The 23,696-nt window shown below is 42.7% G+C and overlaps 1 protein-coding gene across 1 annotated transcript in view; it reads left to right on the forward strand.

The window, feature by feature from the left end:
* The first annotated feature begins 4,488 nt into the window (after positions 1 to 4,488).
* Uggt2 (UDP-glucose glycoprotein glucosyltransferase 2) overlaps positions 4,489 to 23,696 on the forward strand; it is a 156,685-nt gene continuing 137,477 nt past the window's right edge. The window contains exons 1-5 of the mRNA XM_032917211.1: positions 4,489 to 4,691; positions 10,132 to 10,214; positions 15,027 to 15,157; positions 15,595 to 15,707; positions 16,679 to 16,853. Coding sequence (XP_032773102.1) covers positions 4,540 to 4,691; positions 10,132 to 10,214; positions 15,027 to 15,157; positions 15,595 to 15,707; positions 16,679 to 16,853 — 654 coding nt within the window. The 5' untranslated portion in view covers positions 4,489 to 4,539. The remainder of the gene's footprint in view (positions 4,692 to 10,131; positions 10,215 to 15,026; positions 15,158 to 15,594; positions 15,708 to 16,678; positions 16,854 to 23,696) is intronic.

The raw sequence follows: 23,696 nt of genomic DNA on the forward strand, positions 1-23,696 counted from the left end.
GTACTGGACTTTAGCTAGACAGGAGCTCTCTCCCAGGGAGCACTACCACCAACCCTTCATTGCTGCCGTCCTTCAGGAAGTGGCAAGGGCTCAACTGAATCAGTCTCTTAAGTTCCTGTCTTCAGAATGGTGAGTGAAACCTTGCTGTCTCTAGGGGAAACAGCATGGCAGCTCATCATAAAACTAAAAGTTGAATTACGTATGGTGCTGCAACTCCAGTTCATGGCGGAGATCTGAAACAACGCAAGGCAGAAGCTCGAAGAATTGTTTCTATACTCAGATCCATGACAGAATTATTAACAAGTACTAAAGTTTGGTAGAAAAGTTTCTATGGAAAGCATGAACCAATTAAATGCCACCATAGGATAACAGAATATTTATTGGTCAGCCCTAAAAATGAAGGCAACTCTGAGACAAGCTAAAGCATTAAGAAGGCTTCAGAGAATTGTGACTTTACCCAGGTGACGATCTAGAGGAGTCAGGTAATAGACGCACAGTGAGAGGGTGAAAGATGAGCTGTTGCATTCCAGGAAAGTGTTAGTGATCCCCCAAAGCAGACAGGAGCCGATCTGATGCAACTCACAGCAGGCTCTTTATTCTCTTCCAGCTAGCACCCCTGTCCCCAACTTCACACAGGCACACAGGATGGTTTTGGTGGTGAGGGAGTCCCAAATGTCTATCCAGGCAAGGCTTTATAGTAAGCAGCAACCAGGGGTAAGTGTGCGAGCGCTTAATTGAAAAGCTACTGTGGCCTTTAATGTAATTGGCTGGTGTTGGGAGTCACATCATAAACTTAATTCTGCTCCCCTCTGCATTGGTGTTGTTAGGCAGGGGTGGGCTTATAATGTGGGGGTGCGGGTTTGTTGGGGGAATAACCTGGAGATGCTGGTCTTCTTAGGATTAGCATAGAGACTGTAGTTAGGCTCAGGATTTGTTGGGGAGGGGGTGCAACTCAGAAACTAATGTTAGGTACCAGCCTGTTAGTTTACTTGAGTTCAAACTTAGGTCAGGTTCTTTAAAATGGAGTCTGAACTTAAAAGATATGGCCTGTCACTATCCTAGGGATCAGCTGCATGGCTATGAGTGTCGTCAGCACTGTAGACTACAGAAACTATGCAACAGTACCTTTCATTTGCCTGAGGTAATTGTCGCCTGGAGGCTAGCCTAGGCTTAGTCCTGGAACCTTCCAGCCTCTGTGAAATCTTATCTAGGCCCCGGATGATTTCAGCCTCTTAAACTTACTGCTGAATAACTAACTCACCCTTTCCTATTCTTTCTGAACTCTGGCTGGCTGGTTCAACTCAGCTATCTGGCTCAGATTCCTCTCCAAGCTGACTGCTTCAATCTGGCTTCTCTCTTGGCCTCTAACTTTTTGCTCTGCTTGGCCTCAAACTAACTCTAGCAATCTGTTAAATTTTCTGGCTCCTTCTCATTCTCTGACTTGTTCTGTCTTCTCCTGTGTCTCTCTGCAACCTGTCCCTGTATGACTCTCCTGGTAAAACTGCCTTCTTTTTCTCTGTGCGTGTGCTTAAGAGAGCTTACTTAAGCTCTTTTAAGTGGATTTTCTTTCCTCTCTTCTCATGAGAGCTGGGCATATCCTATTCTGTCAAATCTTTCTCTGATTCATCACCGTGTCTGCCACTCAACTAGACATCACTTTCAAACATTGCTGCTTCCTTCTACAAACTAACTTTACCTTCATTGCTTGGTATTAAAAGTGTGTACTAAGGATGCATCTGTATTCCAGCCAGAGGGATTAAGGTGTGTGCTAAGGCAGAGCCACACAAAACCTTGAAATAGTTTTTCTTTTTGGTAAATAACACAATCACAGTTCACGGTCTGATCAACAAATCTATATGGTTAAAATGACCAATTTTATCTTTCCTGTATCTTGCTCCAATAGTAGGTACTTTGACCTCACTAGCTATGAACTCACTAGGTACGTGTGCAAGCGTAGAAGGTAGTTGTTTAGTTCTCATATTGTCAAGATAATTATTGAAAGCCCCCATAACGGACTGTCCATGCAAGCATGCACACACACTTTAAGACACGCTGTTAGAGGTTGGACAGCTCAGTTGTAAAATGCCAGCTTGGTGTACACAAAGCTGTTTCAGCCCTGGGACAGCAAAAACAAGAGGGTGAAATGGAGCTGGACATGTGTAGCTTTAATAAAGCATGGAAAGTTTTTAAAATTGGACTTGCTGATCCTTGGGTTTGAGCACTTTCTGCCGTTATTCCTTTGCTTGTGACTCTGACATCATCTTGCCTGGAAGGGAGATGTGATAGATCCCTTAGGTTTATGAATACTTCCCAACCACGGTAAAGGGCAGGGCACTCCGGCATATTTAAACTATCCCAATCAAAACATGAGCATGAGCTCTGCTTCATAACAAAGGCTGTCTAAAAACAAAAGGGGGTTTTAAACGTCACTTAAACCCAAGACTTCATTGCGGCTCAGAAAATTAAGATTCTTATGATCTAACTTTATTCTCACACAGCACCATTAAAATCAATGAATGTAGCTCTCTCTGTACCTTAAGAATTCAAGATGATTTATTCCATGAAGCACGATTCTTATTATAAAGAACCCATTAATCACTTCTTCCACATAGAATGAAAACTGCTATCATGAATTTTTCTTTCACAGTACTCTGAAGTGACTAACCTTGGATTTCATTTTCCTAAAAAAAAAAAAGAAAAAAGAAAAAAGAAGGAAATGCTAACGAATGATTACATCTCTGAAATGTGTACCATTCATGGCCAACCAAAGGGTTATTTGTTCTTAGAACTTAATTGATTAAATTTTATAATTTACTGATTTCAGAGTCCTTAGCCATTTTACTGACTTAGTGTGCTTTGCTGGGTTTTTTCAGTTGGATTTTTTTTTTCTACCTGCACCAGGCAATTACACAGAGAAAAAAAAATGTGAAGGTCACCCACTCTTGTCCTCTTATCTGCAGGCAAAGAAACAACCCTGGAGAGCTGGTCTCTGTGAGAAAATGTTCTAAAGGAACTTCAGTCGCTAGGAAAGTACTGTAAGAGATAAAACGTGCAATTGTGTGAATGAACGGTCAATATTAAGTGAATGTCATTCTCTCCAAAAGAATAGTGTAGCATGTCTACTTCCCTGAATTCAACAGGAATTAAGATTCTTTGTATCTAACTTTAGTTACTATCTTACTAAATTAGTATCTAACTTGAGTTTAATAATATATTGCATGTGACTTATACAGCATGAGGCATGCTGGCATTTAAGGCTGGCTCTGTCAACATCCCATTTCCTTCTATCCCACATCTCAGCCAAAAATGAAGAATGAAAACAAAACATGTTAACGATTCACAATATACTTTTCCTCATGCTCCATGACTGGAAACGCCGTTCACTGCCCTTGGCTTTCCGTGGACTACCAAGGACCTCCCAAGGTTTTTTCGATACTTACTGACCCTCGACATAAATTGTTCCAGAAATGAGTGAGGCGTGAGTTCTCACAGAAAAGTATTATCGACAGTGGGGAAATAAGTAAGCTCTGTGTTCAGGTCCTAAAGTGAAAATCCAACGATGTGACAGCTGACGAAAGAGTCGCTGGGAGGGAAATCAGTAGTGAAGAAAGACTCCACTTTGGCATTGAGACTTACCTGAGCATTTTTGGAATAGCAGCTTCAAAAGAAAAACAAAACACACAAGGGTAATGTAGTGCGCTCTCTCTCTGTGTCTCTCTGTGTCTCTCTCCCTCTCGTGTGTGTGTGTGTGTGTGTGTGTGTGTGTGTGTGTGTGTGTGTGTTAGCAGCTGGAAGAAATGGTATGTACCCACAGAGTAGATTGGTACACAAACGGGAAGCAACGTCTCTGTGCTCCTTCTGAGCTATTTTCCCCCCACTTTTACGTTTCCCTCCTACCGACCCCACCACCACCACCACCACCATTCAGCTGTATCTTTTGCAGCAGCACCTCTGAGTCTTGTCAGTGCACAGGAATCACCTGGGCCTTCCACGAGGCTGAGAGCAAGGGTCACGCTTCTGCATCCAACTCCAAAAGCAAGTGTGGCAGGACTGGATCCTAAGGGTGGGGCGAGGTGCAGCCCTCAGACCCAGCCACAGAGCAGGGAAAACCCATGGATAAACCACAGCTCTCCCAGCGTTGTATACGGAGTCGCCTGCGACTTCTTACGTCATTTCTGAGGCCTAGTCTAGCTCCTGCTCCCTCGAGGTGATTCTAACGGGAAGCTGGCCCTCACCCAGGGGTCCCTGACCAGCTGGGCTGGGGCAGCTCCAGCTAGTGATAGATTGGTATGGAAAGCCGGGCTCCCCGAGACCCCGCGGCGGCGCCTCCAAGCATCCTCACAACGGCACAGCGTCCGCAAAGGACCCGGCGTCCACCCGGGGGCTCCCCACACTGTGTTCCTGGACCTCCCCTGCCACGCATGCGCATGCCCACGACAGGCCGAGTAACGGACTGCAGCTCCCCCCACCGGAAGTGGGCGGCAGGGTACCAGGAGGAGCAGACCTTAGCGTGGCTTCTCGCGCTTCCCTCAGCGCGCCATGGCGCGGGCCAGAGCCGCGAAGGGACTGCTCCTACGTTCCGTCGCGCTGTGGCTCGCCCTGCTCGGCGCCAGCACGGCGACTGCGTCCAAGGCGGTGACCGCACACTTGGCTGCGAAGTGGCCCGAGACCCCGCTGCTGCTGGAGGCCAGGTGGGTGCCCAGGCCGGGCGAGCGCCGCCGCCCCGGAGTGGCGGCGGGCGGAGGCGGCGGGCGGAGGGACCTGGCATCCCCGAGACATCCCCTCCGGCAAGATGCTGCTCAGACCCCGTGTCCCCTCGGACCAGGGTCCCTTCAGATCCGATGTCCATCCAGTCCGGACGCCGCCACTCGGAGGTGGCCTCCCGCCCAACCCCAGCATCCCCTTACATCTGCGGTCTTCTGGAGCGAGCCCGCGTCCCCTCAGCATCCGGAGATTTACGCTCCATCCCTTCAAACCTAGCGGCTCTTTGATCCGGTGTTTTCTCGTCCCTCCGCGAGCCCGGGCACCCTGAGTATCACTGCTCCCGACGGTCGTCACAGCACAACTCTGTCACTCACTCGCCCCATCTTCTCCACGTGCCCACGATTTTTAAAACGTCCGTGTCCCGGGTTCATTCCTGTTTCTGAGCGTCTTGTGGACATGGAAGGCGGAATGTGGCGTTTAGTGCGGGCGCTTTCTGCAAAGTTCTAGTCAGCTGATAGCGCTTTGGAGCACAATTAGCAGTGGAGAAGGCAGCGTCTCAGATACACCCTCCTCCCCACAAATCACATCCAACGGGATTCGTTAATTCATTCTGTGTACTTACCTAGTAGAAAGCAGACGTAGGTACTGGATTTGTTCTTTCGTAATCCAGCAAACAAATAGGAATTCTGCTTCTCGTGGTGGCACACCCTTCTAATCCCTGAGGATTGTATGAGTGTGTGGCTAGTGTGAAGTTACGAAAGGGAGACTGTCTCAATTTCAGTTCTTTAATATTGAGCAGAAGCAGTTTGGCAACTTTTTTTTTTTATGTATTTACAAAACAACATCCCATGGTTCTTTAAAAAGAAAAGGAAAATCTAATCGCTGTATTACGTTGCATTTATTTGATGGTACACAGGGTTTATTGACTAGATCAAATGTGTCTGCTTCCTCTTTTCCACGCTGCCTCCTGGCGGTGCGTGGACCGGATCCTACATTTAGTCCCCATCAGTCAATATTTTTCATTATTCATTTATTTATTCTCCCCTTAACTATATCCAGACTATAATTTCCCCTCCCTCCCCAACGTCCCCTTTCCCCTAGATCCTCTGCCCCTCCATTTCCCTTCAGAAAATAGCAGGCTTCTCAGAGACATCATAACAAAAAGTTACAGTACAACTAGGCTCAAGCCTCATGTCAAGGCTGGATGATCCAACACAATACGAGGAAAAGGCTCTCAAGAGCAGGAGAGTCAGGGACATCCTCACCTAGCGTTAGGAGTCCCTCCCTCCCATCCTCCACCCCCCCACCCCACCCCAACCCCTCGGATCCTACATCCTCCCCTCTTCTTAGTGTGTGTGTTTAAATGTTTAGCTGCATGGTTGACATTTTCCTTTCCATGAATCTCAGATTATCACTTCCGTACAGTGTTCCTTAAAACTTTCTACAACCAAGTCTGAGCCAAATTTCACACCCCCATTACTTCTGGTAGGTTGAATGGCGACTCCCACAGAGAGATGTCCACATCCTAGCACCCAAATCTGCCAATGATCAGGTTTTTGCAAACGTAATTGATAATATTAGGGCATTTTAATTATCTTAGTGGGCCCTAAGTCCAGTGTCATGACACATAAAAATACTTAAGGAGAAGGTCATACAAAGCTAGAGGCGGAGATTGGAATTAAGTAGCCTCAGGTCACAACGTCTGAAGCCAATAAAACTAGCAGAAGCAAGAACCGTGTGTTCTAGAGTCCTCAAGAGTGGTAAAGTGCCGTCCACACACTGATTCTGGACTTGTGCATCTAGAGTCGTAAGAGAATAAGTCTTTATTTTTGAAGCCACCGTGGTTTCAGCAGTTTGTTACAACAGCACTGGGAAATTAGTATAGATTTTGGTACCAAAATTAGGATCTCAGTGCAACAAGAACCTAAAATGTGAGAAGTGGCTGTGAGTTTGGGCTAGAAGAATTGTGAGAAAAGCAGAAAAGGTCTGTACATCCTGAGGAGGCTTCCAGATAATGGTGGTTCTGGTGAGGACTCAAGAACGTGGTAGAACTCGCTGTTGTTATTTTGGAGAATGAATAATCTTGAACAAGACATTGGTAAGTGGGTATTGAAAGGAGTTATCACGAGAAGAGGCGAGCCTTGTTATATACCAGCTGTATATCCTGGCTGACTTAGGTTCAGCCACCTGTGTGCACCGACTTGGAAGCAACAGATCTGGGCAGTTGTCACAGTTACTTGAGGAGCTTTTCAAGAAGTACCCAAGATGCCACCTTGTAGCTCCTGCCGTGTAAATAAGCTTCAGAATGGAGAGAGAATACACTGTGGGAAGATGAGGCTACACTTAGTTATTTGGAGATTTTCTCAGACTGTTTATATTGGAAAGGATGGGGAAAACAGGAGACTGTTTATGAATGTGATCTGGAGAGATAGCCAAGGTCAGATCAACGGGGAAGTCAGCACCATTTGCTCAATAAAGGGAGGCGACTCCTAGATATTCAGCCACTTCAACTGCAACTGTATAAGCTGGCAATCCCAGAATACTTAGAAAACTGTCTGGAGCACGGTAGTATTGAGAGAAGTAAGTATAGTCACATACTGTCTGATTAATGGGTCATACATTTGCCTAGAGCTACACAGTGCAGGTTGGGCATCCCACATCTGAATCCTGAATACTCTAAAACCCAAAACTGTTAGTGCAAACATGACTCCAAAGTGGAAATTCTATACCTGATCTCATGGGACAAAAGCAAAACACAAACATGCTAAAAATATAGTATAGAGTTATCTACACACTATGTGTGTGTAAGACAAATAAACTAGACAGTTAGAGTTTGTTCTCTTCTCCAAAATAAGCATTCTCCATGTGCAAAGGCTCTAAAACAAGAACTTCTGGTCCACAGGGATACTCAAGCTGTGTGTTGCTATTTGGCCAACTGAATATTAAGCTTGCTCCTTATTTAAAGTCCTGTTATTCAACTTTTTGTTATATCTAGTTAGCATTGTCTCTCTTTTAAATCTTTTACTTTTTGTTTTTAGGTCATCATTAAGATGGGCATTTTTAAGATGTTTTCATTCTTGGGGTTGGGGATTTAGCTCAGTGGTAGAGCACTTAAGGCCCTGGGTTCGGTCCCCAGCTCCAAAAAAAAAAAAAAAGAAAAAGAAAAAAGAAAAAGAAAAAAAAAGATGTTTTCATTCTCTTCTACACTGGACTAAATAACACTTCATTGTGTCTATATGGTCTTAATTGGCATTGACTTTTTTCCCCAGAAACTCTTGAAAAGTGGAATATTATTTAAGCTTTAAGCCAGAAGTCCTTGTACAGTGTAACAGTTTCCTGTTCATTTTCATATTAGGGTTTTAGTTTAAGTAATATTGTCTTTGTAAATAAGCAGTAAATATATTTAGTATTTTGGCTTCAGAACTACTTGGTTTTTATTTTTATACACTAATATTTTTATTCTTTGATAATTTCATATATCCATCCAATGAATTTTGTCCATATCTATCCACTCTTCCCCCAAATCCTCCTGACCTGCCCCACCACTCATGTCTTCTCATTTTAAAAAAAAGTAACCTTGTAGGCTAGATTTTTCAAAACCTACTTTAAGTATGGCTCTTTAACATGTCAACCTCCTCTGTTTTTGCCCACCAGCCACCAGAGGTAGGGAAAAAGAAAGGTTAATAGGAAATGGGGCTTGTGGACCTGTTTAGAAATAGTTCATTGGGGCAATTCCAATCTTCGTTGTCAGTACCAGTCCACTAGCAAAACACCAAACATAAGTCAGCAGTGGCACTCCAGTCCACTCAGCAAACACCAAACATGAATCAGTAGCAGTGACTTGATCCAGAAGAAACCTCGAGGCTCAGTAGATCTGCAGCTGTGACAAGAAGCAGTTAGAGCACCACCAGAAGTTCACTGGTATGTTTCACTCTATGAAGTCACAAGTCATAATCAGGGAAGAAAGCAAGGTGAGCCAAAGCAAGAGCATCATCAGCCAAGACCAGCATCAGTGAAGCCCAAGGAAGGCCGTCACCCACTGTCTGCTGGGTGATACTTAAGTTCTTCCCAGGAACACATCACATGCCCTTTCACCAGGCAAGTTCCAGAAAAGCACCACGTCTGTTCTCACGGAAACATCCTCTCATAAGACAGTTTCCAGAGAAAACATCACATGACACAACTGAGTCTCCAGCAAAACCAGAAATTTCCACTTCATAAGCCACTGAGTATAATTAGTGCTACTAACATATACTTGAGTGTTCTGCCATTGCCTGAGCTTGAGTAACCTACCAGGACCCATACCCAAATAAAGCTGATTCTCCTTCCTCTAGAAGCCCTCAGTTAGCTGCTGAAGCTTCTCAGCGTGGGCTGGGGCCTCATGAGCCCCAATCCTGTCCTTGCTAGATGGTGGGCCAGCTTGATCTTACGTAGGTCTTATGCAGGCAGCCACAGCTACTGTGAGTCTATGAGTTGAGTGCCCTTGTGTCCAGAAGACAGTTTCACAACAGAGCTCTGACTCTTGTAGTCTTCCGTTCTCTTCTTTACAATGTCCCTGAGCCTTCAGAGAAGTGGTATTGTTTGCCTCTTGAGGGAAGAGCACACCACAGACACATCCTCTCTTCATGTTAGTCAGCGTTAAGTCATTGTGTTGACTTCCCTCCACTGCACAAAGCTTCTCTGGGAGCAACATCAACCTGTAGGTGTGAAAATAAGTTTTTAGAAGGTAGATTAATATTATGTCCATTTAGCAAAACAATAATGGGCTCTCTCCTGGGACCTGTAACATCCCCACCAGATGTGTATTGCAAGGATTATAGTACCAGACCTGAGTTTCCTCCTGTCTAGTGGGCCTTGAATCCAATCAGAAAATAGGTGACTCCTCCCGTAACATTCATTCCGCTCTTGAAATAAAGGGCATCCTTTTCCAGGCTGGTCATCATTGTAGTGTGCAGAGATCACAGACGGTTAAGCCTGTCGATGAGACGGTCTGCACTTTGATCTCTCCATGTCTCTTTGGTATCTCTAGCAATAGGCTACTGTTTATGACTTTTATGTAGTATTTACAGAACCGATTTTGTTAATGAACAATGAATGGTCTCTATATTTACTATTTACCTTTAATGCTCTCATTTTCCTCACCTTAATGATCTTTCATGTTGAGGGAAAAACAAATTACACATTTCTAATTGATAATTAATGATAAGAAAAAGCCAAAAGTAATGCACAGTGTAATCTTTTTTGGCATCATCATATATATAATTACTTCAGGCAGAATTTAATTTATTTTCATACCGTGTTACAATAAATGGATGTCAGTAATTCGATACTAACTTGGAATGCTTCGTCACCAGCATTGTTTTGTTCTGCAGTGTGGTTCATAGCCTCTGACTCATTTTGCCTTCATCTACTATGGGTTTTTAACAGTGAATTCATGGCAGAAGAAAGTAATGAAAAGTTTTGGCAGTTTGTGGAAACAGTAACAGAATTAGCAGTCTATAAGCAGACAGGTAAGTGATGTGCACATTTTGGCATATAAAACTTATACTTCTGTACATGCATTAGGTAATAATTAAATATGAACACCACTTGATTTGTAAATCTGAACATTGAATTTGAAGGTTGGGCTTGTAGTTCCGTTGGTAGGGTTCTTGCCTAGTATACAGGAAGCCCGGGTTTGGGTCACCAGCACTACCAAAGAATCGGGCACATTGTCACTCCTGTCATCTCAGTGACAGGCTCCTGTCATCTCAGTCATCCGTGGCTCTATACTGAGTCAAATGTCACCCTGGGCCGCCTGAGACCTTGTCTCAAAACAAGGCAAGAAAAATCCTCTCTAAACGTGAAAAAATGTTTCGGTGGAAACAGCACTGCCTGTTTTTATGTCAGCTTGCCACAAGCTAGAATCATTTGTACAGAGGGAACCTTGGTTGAGAAAATGCCCCAACTCAGATAAATCTGTGGGCAAGCCTGTGGTACATTCTCCTGTAAGTGGTTGAACGTTACCCAGTAATACTCTGGGTGGGAGCAGCCTGGGCAGGTGTTCCTGTGTACAGTGAAAGCAGGCTGGGGTTGGGCGTGCTGGTTGGGCCAGCCTGGTGACATAGTACACGCAGGCCAGCCTAGGTTTCATAACTGAGAAAAAGGAAAGAGGGGGGTGAGCATGAAAGAAGGACTTAGGGAGCAGGCCTATGGGCAGCTCTCTCTCTCTCTTCCATGGTCTCCCTCCAGCTCCTGCCCACATTCCTGTCCTGACTCCCCTTCATGAAGGACTGTGATCAGGACATGTGACCTGAAATAAACCATTTCCTACCCAGGGTGCTTTTGGCCATTGCGTTTTATCCCAGCAACAGAAATGCTGAGAAACTGTCGTAAGCACTCCTTTCTAAGGTTTAAAGCCTGTAGGACATCTCAGTTGGTAATCGTTGCATGTTAAAGAGAAAACCAAAATTCCTAACCTACCTTAATTTCACTGGTTATGCTATTAACTTTGACTTGGATTGTTTTCTTGTTTTAATAGACTTTAAAAGAAGCTTAAGACTACAGCAGAAGTGAGGAAGATACGGAGATTTCTCCTCCCTCCTCCACTCATTCACGTGAAGGGAAGGGCCTCCTTACTCAGAGCTGTTCTTCGCCTGAGTCCACTAATAATGACACGTATAATGACACACTAGTATGATTTAAAGTCTGTCCTTTAGACTCTTAGCATTGTACAATCTGTGAGTTTGGACAGATCTTTACTGGCCTTGCTGCATTTTTTCACCCATATATTTTGCTTTTAAACTCTTAACAATAATTCCAATAATTACCCTTAAAAGGTCAGATAATGTGTTTTCATATCATATCTATCAAATATAATTCCTACTTTTATATATGCCAAAATGTGCATATCCATTAACATGTGCATATATATATGAATATCAAAATATGGCCATTAAAGCTAAGTTATAGCGACAGAAACTATAGGGCTAATTATTCTAAAGGAAAGATTTTTTATTTTGAAATAAAATAATATGAATGTAGAGTCCCATAAAAATTAAGTCTTTAACCATATAGGCAGAAGATTTTTTACTGCCGATTATTAAATAGTTTTATTTTTACTCACGTGTAAATGGAAGATAATTAGTTTTAAGTGTTCGTTTGTTGTACTCTGTTTGGCTTAAGTGACTTTGAAACAGCAATTCTTGACTTAAATTCTAAAAATAAAAGATCAGATAAACCTTTGATGGCATTTTAGATAAACTATTTGTAAAACGTAGACATTTTTATTAAATTTATTTATCCACTTTACAACCCAGCATCAGCCCTGTCTCTCCTCCCAGTACCCTCTACACAGGTCCTTCCCCATTCCAGCCTCCCCTTTTCTTTCCAGAAGAGGAGCTGGCCTCGGGGTTCCCAGGCCTGTAGGAAGGCCAGGCAGTCAGTTCTCTGACTCTTGGGCATCCAGGCACCGCTGGCATGGTGTGGAGGATCTGAGAACGGAACGGGGGTCCGCAGGGCTGTATCTAGCCTGGGACTGAGGGGGAAAAGGAGGGGTGCTCCGGCTGGTCCCAAGGGACAGTCCTTGGCTTGGTGGTGGGCTGAGGCTTGATTTGGAGGTGGCAGGCAGTGAAGGGAGGAGATTGGAGAGCGACTCTGTAGGCAGAGGCCTTCTCTGTGTCTCCTCACAGTGGATCCCGAAGAGGCAGTCCCTGGTTTTAAGGCACTTATTGTCATGGTGGAAAGTGGATGAGTAAACCATACCCCTCATCTCAGGGTAGGCCTGAGATTAAATACCTTTTGCAGGGAGGACAGCCTCCGGGCCTTTAGGTACCTCATTATAATGGAGAGCTGTCTTGAGCCTATGTGACCCGTGCAGGGGATTGGGCATTGCCCTTATGTGACTGATGGTCACAAATCTATGAAGGGCTGTGGGCTATGACTGGCCTGGTTTCCTGGGAATCAGGTAAAATGCCTTCCATCCTTTTCAGGGTCACTGGGGTTTCAAGCCTCCTCAACCAGGAACCAAGGTGCCTTTCACACTCCCACACATGAGATCCGCAGGCAGGCAGGCAACAGTACCCACATAACGACCAAGCCGCTCTTCTGCTACAGATGTGCAGGGGCCTAGGTCTAGCCTGAGCTCACTCTGGTTGCTGATTCAGTCTCTGGGAGCCCCCAAGGGTCCAGGTTAATTGACTCTCTTGGTCTTCCTATGGAGTTCCTGTCCTCTTTGGGTCCCTCAGGGTTAGCATTCCTAAAAACATTATTTAATAACCATTATTTTTGTATTAAGAGATGCCAGGCACTGCTCAAATGACGGCACCACAAGGATGAGCAACCGTGGCAGACACTCACCATTGCACAGTGTGGTGGAGGCAGTGAACCAGCTGTGTACACTCTAAGGCAGGGTGAGCGCCAGGAGGCTTTGCAGGACGTGAGGATACACAGGGGACCTAGGCAAAGCTTGGAGCACAGACACTTAAACATTTTCTAGTTGTGACCCCTTTTTACCCAGGAAATTTTACATGACACCAAGCATGTGGGCATGCAAAATAGGTACAGAACCAAAGAACCAAGTGCTTGACCAATAGTAAGTCATCAGGAAATTGACGTCAAAACAAATCAGGCATATAAGTAACTTTACCGTTTATTACAGATGAAAGCTAGCTTGGAATTGAGTTTCACTAGTGAAATGGTTGTGTTTGTTGTCTAACATATGATCCAAAGATATTTAATTTGTTACTTACATGCCGAAGAATGACAGTAAAAAAACATTAAGTTTTAGAACTGGGAAATAGCTCCATTACTAAAGCAACTTTCTGATGAAGCATGAGAACACAAGTTTGATCCCAAAACACGTGTGAAAAAGAAGCCTGTATTGTGCTGTTATCTCAGAGACAGGATCCCTAGGGCTTGCCGACTAGCCACCCGAGCCTACTTAGTGAGGTCAGGGACACTGAGAGACCTTGCTTCCTAAGGGAGGTGGACGGTAACAGGAGTAATGCTTGGGGCTGTTCCCTGGTTGAACATGTTGCATGCAGGCACACACTGCCATACACACACTGTGTCTGTCACTAAGCCATTACATTCCTGAAAGAGTGTGCAGTCTATGCTAGAAACACTTGAGTTCCTAACACTCCATGGCCTGGAATCCAAGCTGGTTGTTTCAGGAAGCATTCATTGCCAAAGCCTGGGTCAGGAGTGCTCAGGGCAAGGTGGAGACCACACTCAGGTAAAGCGGCAAGTGTCAACTCTTCAAAGACGAAAGAGTAAGAGAATGAAGCAGTGGCTGACCCTATTGGCATAAATGAATGGTCTCTTAGATTCTAATAGACAAAATGAGTAAAATGTAAGGCGAAGATAGAGAGAAAAGTGAAGGGCAGAATAATGATGGTTTAATAGCATAAATAGCCTCCACTCTATTTCACAGTAGAGGCGATTTTGATAGTTATAAAGTATAGGTATTTCCATTCTGTTTTATTCACTGGTGACTTCACACATGTGTGATGAATTTTGATTATTCTCACTCCCTTTACTCTGACTCATTCTGTCACTCCACTTCTTTCTCTGAAACCCTTCTCTCCTGAAAGCCCCCTCCTGCTTTCATATAACTTTTTTCTATGTGTGACCCACTGAGCTCTAATCCTGTTGCCTCTGTGACCTTGTGTGGAAGGTGTTGCCTACAACATGGAAACAGCACACAGATATAAAATCCTGCTATCCCTCATCATTCCTTCATCAGCACCCCTAGGCTGTCTTCAGCTGTATACTACCCTTCTCTGTGCCTCCTACCCCCAAAATCCAGTGGTCTATCTCAAAGCCTGCTGAACAGTTTCAAAGCTGAATTCAGAGAGCAGGCGTTTCTTCCTGTCTAGAGAGCGGCTCCGAGAAAGGAGAGCAGCGTCTCGGTGTGGGCCAGCCCTAGACAGGAGTGTTACAGTTCACGGTGAAAGTCACGTTTGAGGTGTGCTTCTTGGAATATTGTTGACATGCTAATTGTACTTGGCTCACTGAACCAAACTGACTCTCTTACCAGCCATATTCTGCTCTCTCTACGGCGCTCCAGTTTTCTCCAACTGCAGATTGGATCTGTATCTCACCTGTGCAGGAAGCCATCCGTTGGACTATATTGAAGTGCATCTTCCCAATGGATGTTAATGGCAAGAGCAGTTTAATCTTGTTGGTCGCTCAGAAAACACTGCAGTAGATAAAACGCTGTTGTCTTTAGCAGCTTACCCAAACTTGAAATATGGTGATCTGACATTGATTCAGTTAGTTTTATAGATAGGATGTGCCAGTAAACTGGATGTGAAATGCTAACATCTTTTTCTTTTTTGTAGAATCAGATTATTCTTACTACAACCTAATCCTGAAGAAAGCTGGGCAGTTTTTAGACAATATACACATCAACCTCCTAAAGTTTGCTTTCTCGATAAGGGCATACTCTCCCATGATTCAGATGTCCCAGCAGGTAAAAAGCCCAATGAAGATGCATACTTAACAACGACGCGTATCATAGTATACATTCAGCTATTTAAAGTGAGCAGCATTGGGTTCTGCAAATGTATATTTCATTCCATAACCTGTTCATTATTTTATTACCATTTCTGTCATTGATTGTGGTTGAAAAAAAGAAATATGTCTTCTTGGAGTTAGGAAAGTGTGAGAATACATTGCCGGTGAAACCGCTTGTAATAAAAATGCTATAGAATTAAAAAACCTTGGATGCGTGTATCTCCTAAGACAAGGTTTATTCTATAACATATTGCTTAACTTGTGCTCAGAAGATATTCTACTGTAATTAGAACAGTAACGTCACAGTAAACGATCGGTTATTTTAGAGTCACCGTTGAGCCTTAGGGTCCCTCCCATCCATGAGCCACTGTAACAGTGTCGTTGGGGTTGTAGGTTGCTGCCGAGGAGCCACCACCAGACGGCTGCGCGGCGTTTGTGGTCGTGCATACAAAGCGGACCTGCAAAACCAGCGAACTTAAGAAGCTGCTGAGTAAGGCTGCGTCAAGGTAAGTACTGCGGGGATGACTGTGGGGAGAGACTGGACTAGAATTTCTGACGTTCAAAGACTCTGGACAAGGGTACCGGATCCTGTTTGTATCAGTGCTCGAATGAGCCATTTATGACTTTCAGCCCATTTTAGAGATAAGAACAAAAACTATGTTGCAGAAATTTTGAGGACACTAGGACTGTTCCTCATTATCAGTGTGTGAGGAGTCTACCATCCCTTACCTCCTTGCATATCAGACTCTAAATGTCTACATTTCTGTGTGAGGAAAACTTTCCAGATGTACTGGCTTAAAGTAGTAATTACTTTCTCTGCCATCGGAGCACCTCTTTCACCTGGTCTCATCCTGCTTGTGCCTCAGAAGCTGAAAAGGGAATGTAAGTGACGGTCACTAGCTTTACGAGTAAAGGCAGAGTTTACTAGAAAGTGAACATGATCCAGCATGCGCCTGGGAAAGAAGCTGTCCCAACTGTTTGGAACGGCTGTGGAGCCTACACAGCTCCCATGCTGCCTGAACCTGTCCCTGTGCATAAGACACTCCTTCACGGATCTTAGTACCAAACGCTACCTTTTAATGACGGTGTGCTGTGGTATGGCCTTTTATGTATTTGGAAACTATTTTCAGGGAATATGAACTGTAGTGAAAGTTATTCTAACTAAATATAAATTTAATTGATTAAAGTTACATTATTAAAACATTATTTTATTGACAATGCACCATATTGGAAAATAAAGAATTTTTAACAGTTTTGGATAAACCAAATTTCTTCTTTTTTATTTTTACTTTTCTATTCCTACAGTTATTGACATTATGGATTCTTTGATAACAGAAAATATCAAGTATCAAGATATGTATCTGATACACTTGTTGACTCTCACTTCCTTTGAAAGTTTGTATTTTATTTTTATTCCTTTGAAAGTTTGTATTTTATTTTTATTCCTTTGAAAGTTTGTATTTTGTTTTTATTTTAGGCCCAGGCCTTACCTATTTGAAAGAGATCATAAGTTTCCCACAAGCAGTGAGAACTTACCAGTGGTTATTCTCTATGCAGAAATTGGTACAAGAGCGTTTGCTGAATTTCACAGAGTATTGTCTAAGAAATCAAAAAATGGTAAAATCCTGTATGTTCTCCGCCACTACATCAAGGTACATGTTTGCATTGTTTTGGGTTTGTTTAACCAGTATTAGTAATTTGTGCTTTTCTTTTCTGACCCAGACTAAAGCTTTATCAATTTCATTCATCTTTTGTATAGAAGCCACTTTGATTTCCTGATTGCCTTGGCTTCTGCAGTCTTTCCATCTCAGCGGCGTTCTGTTCCCAGATCTGGTGCTCCTTCCCAGTATCTTCTTTGGAGTTTAGTTTTCTTGCGCACATCTGGTTTCTTCAGGTGACCTCAGGTTGCCATTTGGGACTCTTTCCTTTGTTGCTGCTTAACTGTTAAACATCCGTGAGAACGGTTTCACTTGAGCTCAGCATTTTGAGAACATCCTGTTCTAGGAGAGACACGAACAGAGCCCGGGCGGCTCCAGCCATTCCCTTCATGTCTCAGGATGCTAGATCCTGACCGTTCTTCTAAGAGTTACATAAAAAGCAGGGTAACCACTGCGGTACAAGGTCCCTGGAGACCTGCCTACTCCATTAGGCATTTATTACTGAAATGTCTTCCAGTCTCCTCTCTAGTCTCAGTTTTTAAATTCTATTGTATGATTTTAGTGAAATCACTGCTATTAAAAAGGAGAAAATCTACTTAGCGAATGGCATGTGTTCACCATGGCTATCATGGAAGTCGATCAACATGGGATTCAATGAACATAGATGGCCTTATGCTGCCTTTTCACCAGATGCCTTTTTGAGGGAGAAGAAGAGATAGAAAGATTTTGTTTGTTACCTCATTTGGCCTACAAGTGTTTCAGTTTACAAATCCAAGCTTATGAAACCACAAATCAGTTTTTTTTTCCTTTTCTCCATCTTTATTAAATTGGTTATTTCTTACTTACATTTCAATTGTTATAATCTTTCCCAGTTTCCAATCAAACATTCCCAAACCCTTCCCCCTCCCCTTCTATATGGATGTTCCCCTCCCCATCTTCCTCACCTTACCGCCCTCCCCGCAACAATCCTGTTCACTGGGGGTTCAGTCTTGGCAGGACCAAGGGCTTCCCCTTCCACTGGTGCTCTTACTAGGATATTCATTGCTACCTATGAGGTTGGATCCCAGGGTAAGTCCATGTATAGTCTTTGGGTAGTGGCTTAGTCCCTGGAAGCTCTGGTTGGTTGGCATTGTTGTACATATGGGGTCTCGAGCCCCTTCAAGCTCTTCCAGTTCTTTCTCTGATTCCTTCAACGGGGGTCCCGTTCTCAGTTCAGTGGTTTGCTGCTGGCATTCGCCTATGTATTTGCCATATTCTGGCTGTGTCTCTCAGGAGAGATCTACATCCAGGTCCTGTCAGCCTGCACGTCTTTGCTTCATCCATCTTATCTAGTTTGGTGGCTGTATATGTATGGGCCACATGTGGGACAGACTCTGAATGGGTGTTCCTTCTGCCTCTGTTCTAAACTTTGCCTCCCTATTCCCTCCCAAGGGTATTCTTGTTCCCCTTTTAAAGGAGTGAAGCATTTGCATTTTGGTTATCCTTCTTGAGTTTCATGTGCTCTATGGATCTAGGGCAATTAGAGCATTTGGGCTAATATCCACTTATCAATGAGTTCATACCATGTGTGTTTTTCTGTGATTGGGTTACCTCACACAGGATGATATTTTCCAGTTCCCTCCATTTGCCTATGAATTTCATAAAGTCATTGTTTTTGATAGCTGAGTAATATTCCATTGTGTAGATGTATCACATTTTCTGTATCCATTCCTCTGTTGAAGGGCGTCTGGGTTCTTTCCAGCTTCTGGCTATTATAAATAAGGCTGCTATGTACATAGTGGAGCATGTGTCTTTGTTATATATTGGGGCATCTTTTGGGTATATGCCCAAGAGAGGTATAGCTGGGTCCTCAGGTAGTACAGTATCCAATTTTATGAGGAACCTCCAGACTGATTTCCAGAATGGTTGTACCAGTCTGCAGTCCCACCAACAATGGAGGAGTGTTCCTCTTTCTCCACATCCTTGCCAGCATCTGCTGTCACTGGAGTTTTTGATTTTAGCCATTCTGACTGGTATGAGGTGGAATCTCAGGGTTATCTTGATTTGTATTTCCCTTATGACTAAAGATGTTGAACATTTCTTTAGGTGCTTCTCAGCCATATGGCATTCCTCAGCTGTGAATTCTTTGTTTACCCTGAACCCCTTTTTTTTTTTTTTTTTTTTTTATTAACTTGAGTATTTTTATATACATTTCGAAAGTGTTATTCCCTTTCCGGTTTCGGCAAACATCACCCTCCCCCTCCCCTTCCTTATGGGTGTTCCTCCCAACCCCCCCCTTGCTTCCTCTCCCCAACAGTCTAGTTCACTGGGGGTTCAGTCTTAGCAGGACCCAGGGCTTCCCTTCCACTGGTGCTCTTACTAGGATATTCATTGTTACCTATGAGGTCCGAGTCCAGGGTCAGTCCATGTATAGTCTTTAGGTAGTGGCTTAGTCCCTGGAAGCTCTGGTTGCTTGGCATTGTTGTACATATGGGGTCTCGAGCCCCTTCAAGCTCTTCCAGTTCTTTTTCTGATTCCTTCAACGGGGGTCCTGTTCTCAGTTCAGTGGTTTCCTGCTGGCATACGCCTCTGTATTTGCTGTATTCTGGCTATGTCTCTCAGGAGCGATATGCATTCACATTTTGATCATCCGTCTTGAGTTTCATTTGTTCTAGGCATCTAGGGTAATTCAAGTATTTGGGCTAATAGCCACTTATCAATGAGTGCATACCATGTATGTCTTTCTGTGATTGGGTTAGCTCACCAGGATGATATTTTCCAGTTCCAACCATTTGCCTATTTAATTTCATAAAGTCATTGTTTTTGATAGCTGAGTAATATTCCATGTGTAGATGTACCACATTTTCTGTATCCATTCCTCTGTTGAAGGGCATCTGGGTTCTTTCCAGTTTCTGGCTATTATAAATAAGGCTGCAATGAACATAGTGGAGCGTGTCTTTTTTATATCCTGAACCCCTTTTTTAATAGGGTTATTTGTCTCCCTGCTGTCTAACTTCGTGAGTTCTTTGTCTATTTTGGATATGAGCCCTCTATCAGTTTTGTAGGATTGGTAAAGATCTTTTCCCAATCTGTTGGTTGCTGTTTTGTCCTAATTACAGTGTCCTTTGCCTTTGCTTTGTAGTTTTATGAGATCCCATTTGTCGATTCTTGATCTTACAGCATAAGCCATTGGTATTTTGTTCAGGAAATTGTCTCCAGTGCCCATGTGTTCAAGATTCTTCCCCACTTTTTCTTCTATTAGTTTGAGTGTATTTGGTTTGATGTGGAGGTCCTTGATCCACTTGGACTTAAGCTTTGTACAGGGTAATAAGAATGGATCAATCTGCATTCTTCTACATGCTGACCTCCAGTTGAACCAGCACTATTTGTTGAAAATGCTATCTTTTATCCATTGGATTGTTTTGACTTCTTTGTCAAAACTCAAGTGACCATAGGTGTGTGGGTTCATTTCTGGGTCTTCAATTCTATTCCACTGGTCTATCTGCCTGTCCCTGTACCAATGCCATGCAGTTTTTTATCACTATTGCTCTGTAATACTGGTTGAGTTCAGGGATAGTGATTCCCCCGGAAGTCCTTTTGTTGTTGAGGATAGTTTTAGCATCCTGGGTTTTTTGTTATTCCAGATGAATTTGCAGATTGTTCTGCCTAACTCTCTGAAGAATTGGATTGGTATTTTGATGGGGATTGCATTGAATCTGTAGATCGCTTTTGGTAAAATGGCCATTTTTACTGTATTAATCCTGCCAATCCATGAGCATGGGAGATCTTTCCATCTTCTGAGATCTTCTTCAATTTCTTTCTTCAGAGGCTTGAAGTTCTTATCATACAGATCTTTCACTTGCTTGGTTAAAGTCACACTGAGGTATTTTATATTATTCATGACTATTGTGAAGGGTGTCATTTCCCTAATTTCTTTCTCGGCTTGTTTCTCTTTAGTGTAGAGGAAGACTACTGATTTATTTGAGTTAATTTTATACCCAGGCACTTTGCTGAAGGTGTTTATCAGGTTTAGTAGTTCTCTGGTGGAACTTTTGGGATCACCTAAATATACTATCATATCATCTGCAAATAGTGATATTTTGACTTCTTCCTTTCCAATCTGTATCCCTTTGATCTCCTTTTGTTGTCTGATTGCTCTGGCTAGGACTTTGAGAACTATATTGAATAGGTAGGGAGAGAATGGGCAGCCTTGTCTAGTCCCTGATTTTAGTGGGATTGCTTCAAGTTTCTCTCCATTTAGTTTAATGTTAGTGACTGGTTTGCTGTATATGGCTTTTACTATGTTTAGGTATGGGCCTTGAATTCCTATTCTTTCCAGGACTTTTATCATGAAGGGGTGTTAAATTTTGTCAAATGCTTTCTCAGCATCTAATGAAATGATCATGTGGTTTTTTATCTTTCAGTTTGTTTGTATAGTGGATTACGTTGATGGTTTTTCATATATTAAACTATCCCTGCATGCCTGGGATGAAGCCTACTTGATCATGATGGATGACTGTTTTGATGTGCTCTTGGATTCGGTTTGCAAGAATTTTATTGAGTATCTTTGTGTCGATATTCATAAGGGAAATTGGTCTGAAGTTCTCTTTCTTTGGTGGGTCTTTGTGTGGTTTAGGTATAAGAGTAATTGTGGCTTCATAGAAGGAATTCGGTAGCACTCCATCTGTTTCAATAATAGTTTGGAATAGTTTGGATAATATTGGTATGAGGTCTTCTATGAAGGTCTGATAGAATTCTGCACTGAACCCATCTGGACCTGGGCTCTTTTTGGTTGGGAGACCTTTAATGACTGCTTCTATTTCCTTAGGAGTTATGGGGTTGTTTAATTGGTATATCTGTTCCTGATTTAACTTTAGTACCTGGTATCTGTCTAGGAAATTGTCCATTTCCTGCAGATTTTCAAGTTTTGTTGAATATAGGCTTTTGTAGTAGGATCTGATGATTTTTTTAATTTCCTCTGATTCCGTAGTTATGTCTCCCTTTTCATTTCTGATTTTGTTAATTTGGACACACTCTCTGTCCTCCAGTTAGTCTTGCTAAGGGTTTATCTATCTTGTTGATTTTCTCAAAGAACCAGCTTTTGGTTCTGTTGATTCCTTGTATAGTCCTTTTTGTTTCTACTTGGTTGATTTCAGCTCTGAGTTTGATTATTTCCTGCCTTCTACTCCTCCTGGGTGTATTTGCTTCTTTTTGTTCTAGAGCTTTTTGGTGTGCTGTCATTCTGCTGATAAATGTTCTCTCCTGTTTCTTTCTGCAAGCACTCAGAGCTATGAGTTTTCCTCTTAGCACAACTTTCATTGTGTCCCATAAGTTTGAGTATGTTCTACCTTCATTTTCATTAAATTCTAAGAAGTCTTTAATTTCTTTCTTTCTTCCTTGACCAGATTATCATTGAGTAGAGCATTGTTCAACTTCCATGTATATGTGGGCGTTCTTGCCTTATTGTTATTGAAGACCAGCTTTAGCCTGTGGTGGTCTGATAGGACACATGCGATTATTTCTAACTTTCTGTATCTGTTGAGGCCTGTTTTATGACTATGACTGATTATATGGTCAATTTTGGAGAAAGTACCATGAGGTGGTGAGAAGAAGGTATATCCTTTTGTTTGAGGATAGAATGTTCTATAAATATCTGTTAAGTCCATTTGGTTCATGACTTCTCTTAGTCTGTCTACATCTCTGTTTAATTTCTGTTTCCATGACTTGTCCATTGATGAGAGTGGGGTGTTGAAATCTTCTACTATTATTGTGTGATGTGCAATGTGTGCTTTGAGCTTTAGTAAGGTTTTTTTACGTATGTAGGTGCCTTTGTATTTGGAGCATAGATATTTAGGATTGAGAGTTCATCTTGGTGGATTTTTTTCCTTTGATGAATATGAAGTGTCCTTCCTTATCTTTTTTGATGACTTTTGGTTGAAAATCGATTTTATTTGATATTAGAATGGCTACTCCAGCTTGCTTCTTCAGACCATTTGCTTGGAAAGTTGTTTTCCAGCCTTTTACTCTGAGGTAGTGTCTGTCTTTGTCTCTGAGGTGTGTTGCCTATTGGGAGCAGAATGCAGGGTCCTCATTGCATATCCAGTTTGTTAATCTGTGTCTTTTTATTGGGGAATTGAGTCCATTGATGTTGAGAGATATTAAGGAATAGTGATTATTGCTTCCTGTTATATTCGTATTTGGATGTGAGATTATGTTTGTGTGCTTGTCTTCTCTTTGTTTTGTTGCAAGACAATTAGTTTCTTGCTTTTTCTAGGGTGTAGCTTTCCTCCTTATGTTGGGCTTTACCATTTATTATCCTTTGTAGTGCTGGATTTGTAGAAAGATATTGTGTAAATTTGGTTTTGTCGTGGAATATCTTGGTTTCTCACAAATCAGTTTTGATTTTAATCCTTGTCCAAAGAAGAAAGTGCACAGACATTTCTTTTATTCTACAGGAGCCAGTAACTTTGCCGTACGATACTAGACACTGGTTGTGTGGCATAGCATTTCCTTTATGAACTCTGACAAGATGTGTGGCCTCCTGACTTCAGGTCCCCAAGCCCACAGCTGCAGTGTTGTTTTGGGGTAGCTGTGTGGAGCTGGAACCTCTAAGACTTTTCCTGTCAGTGCATTTGTAAATAACTCAGTTGCTACATGTTTCATTTGCAGCATTCCTGAGTTAAATTTTAGTGTGAGCAGCAGTTTTCAGTCCTGTGTATCCAAAGGCTGTTCATGCATGTTCTTATTTGGAAATAAACAGGCTGGGAGAAGGCACTCTGCTGATATGCCTAATTGTAAGCCTAAGAGAAGCACGAGTGGAGACAAAAGCGGTGTGCAGGCATATCGAGCTGTCACTGT

The sequence above is a fragment of the Rattus rattus genome, chromosome 12 (assembly GCF_011064425.1).
Source record: "Rattus rattus isolate New Zealand chromosome 12, Rrattus_CSIRO_v1, whole genome shotgun sequence".
NCBI lineage: Eukaryota > Metazoa > Chordata > Mammalia > Rodentia > Muridae > Rattus > Rattus rattus.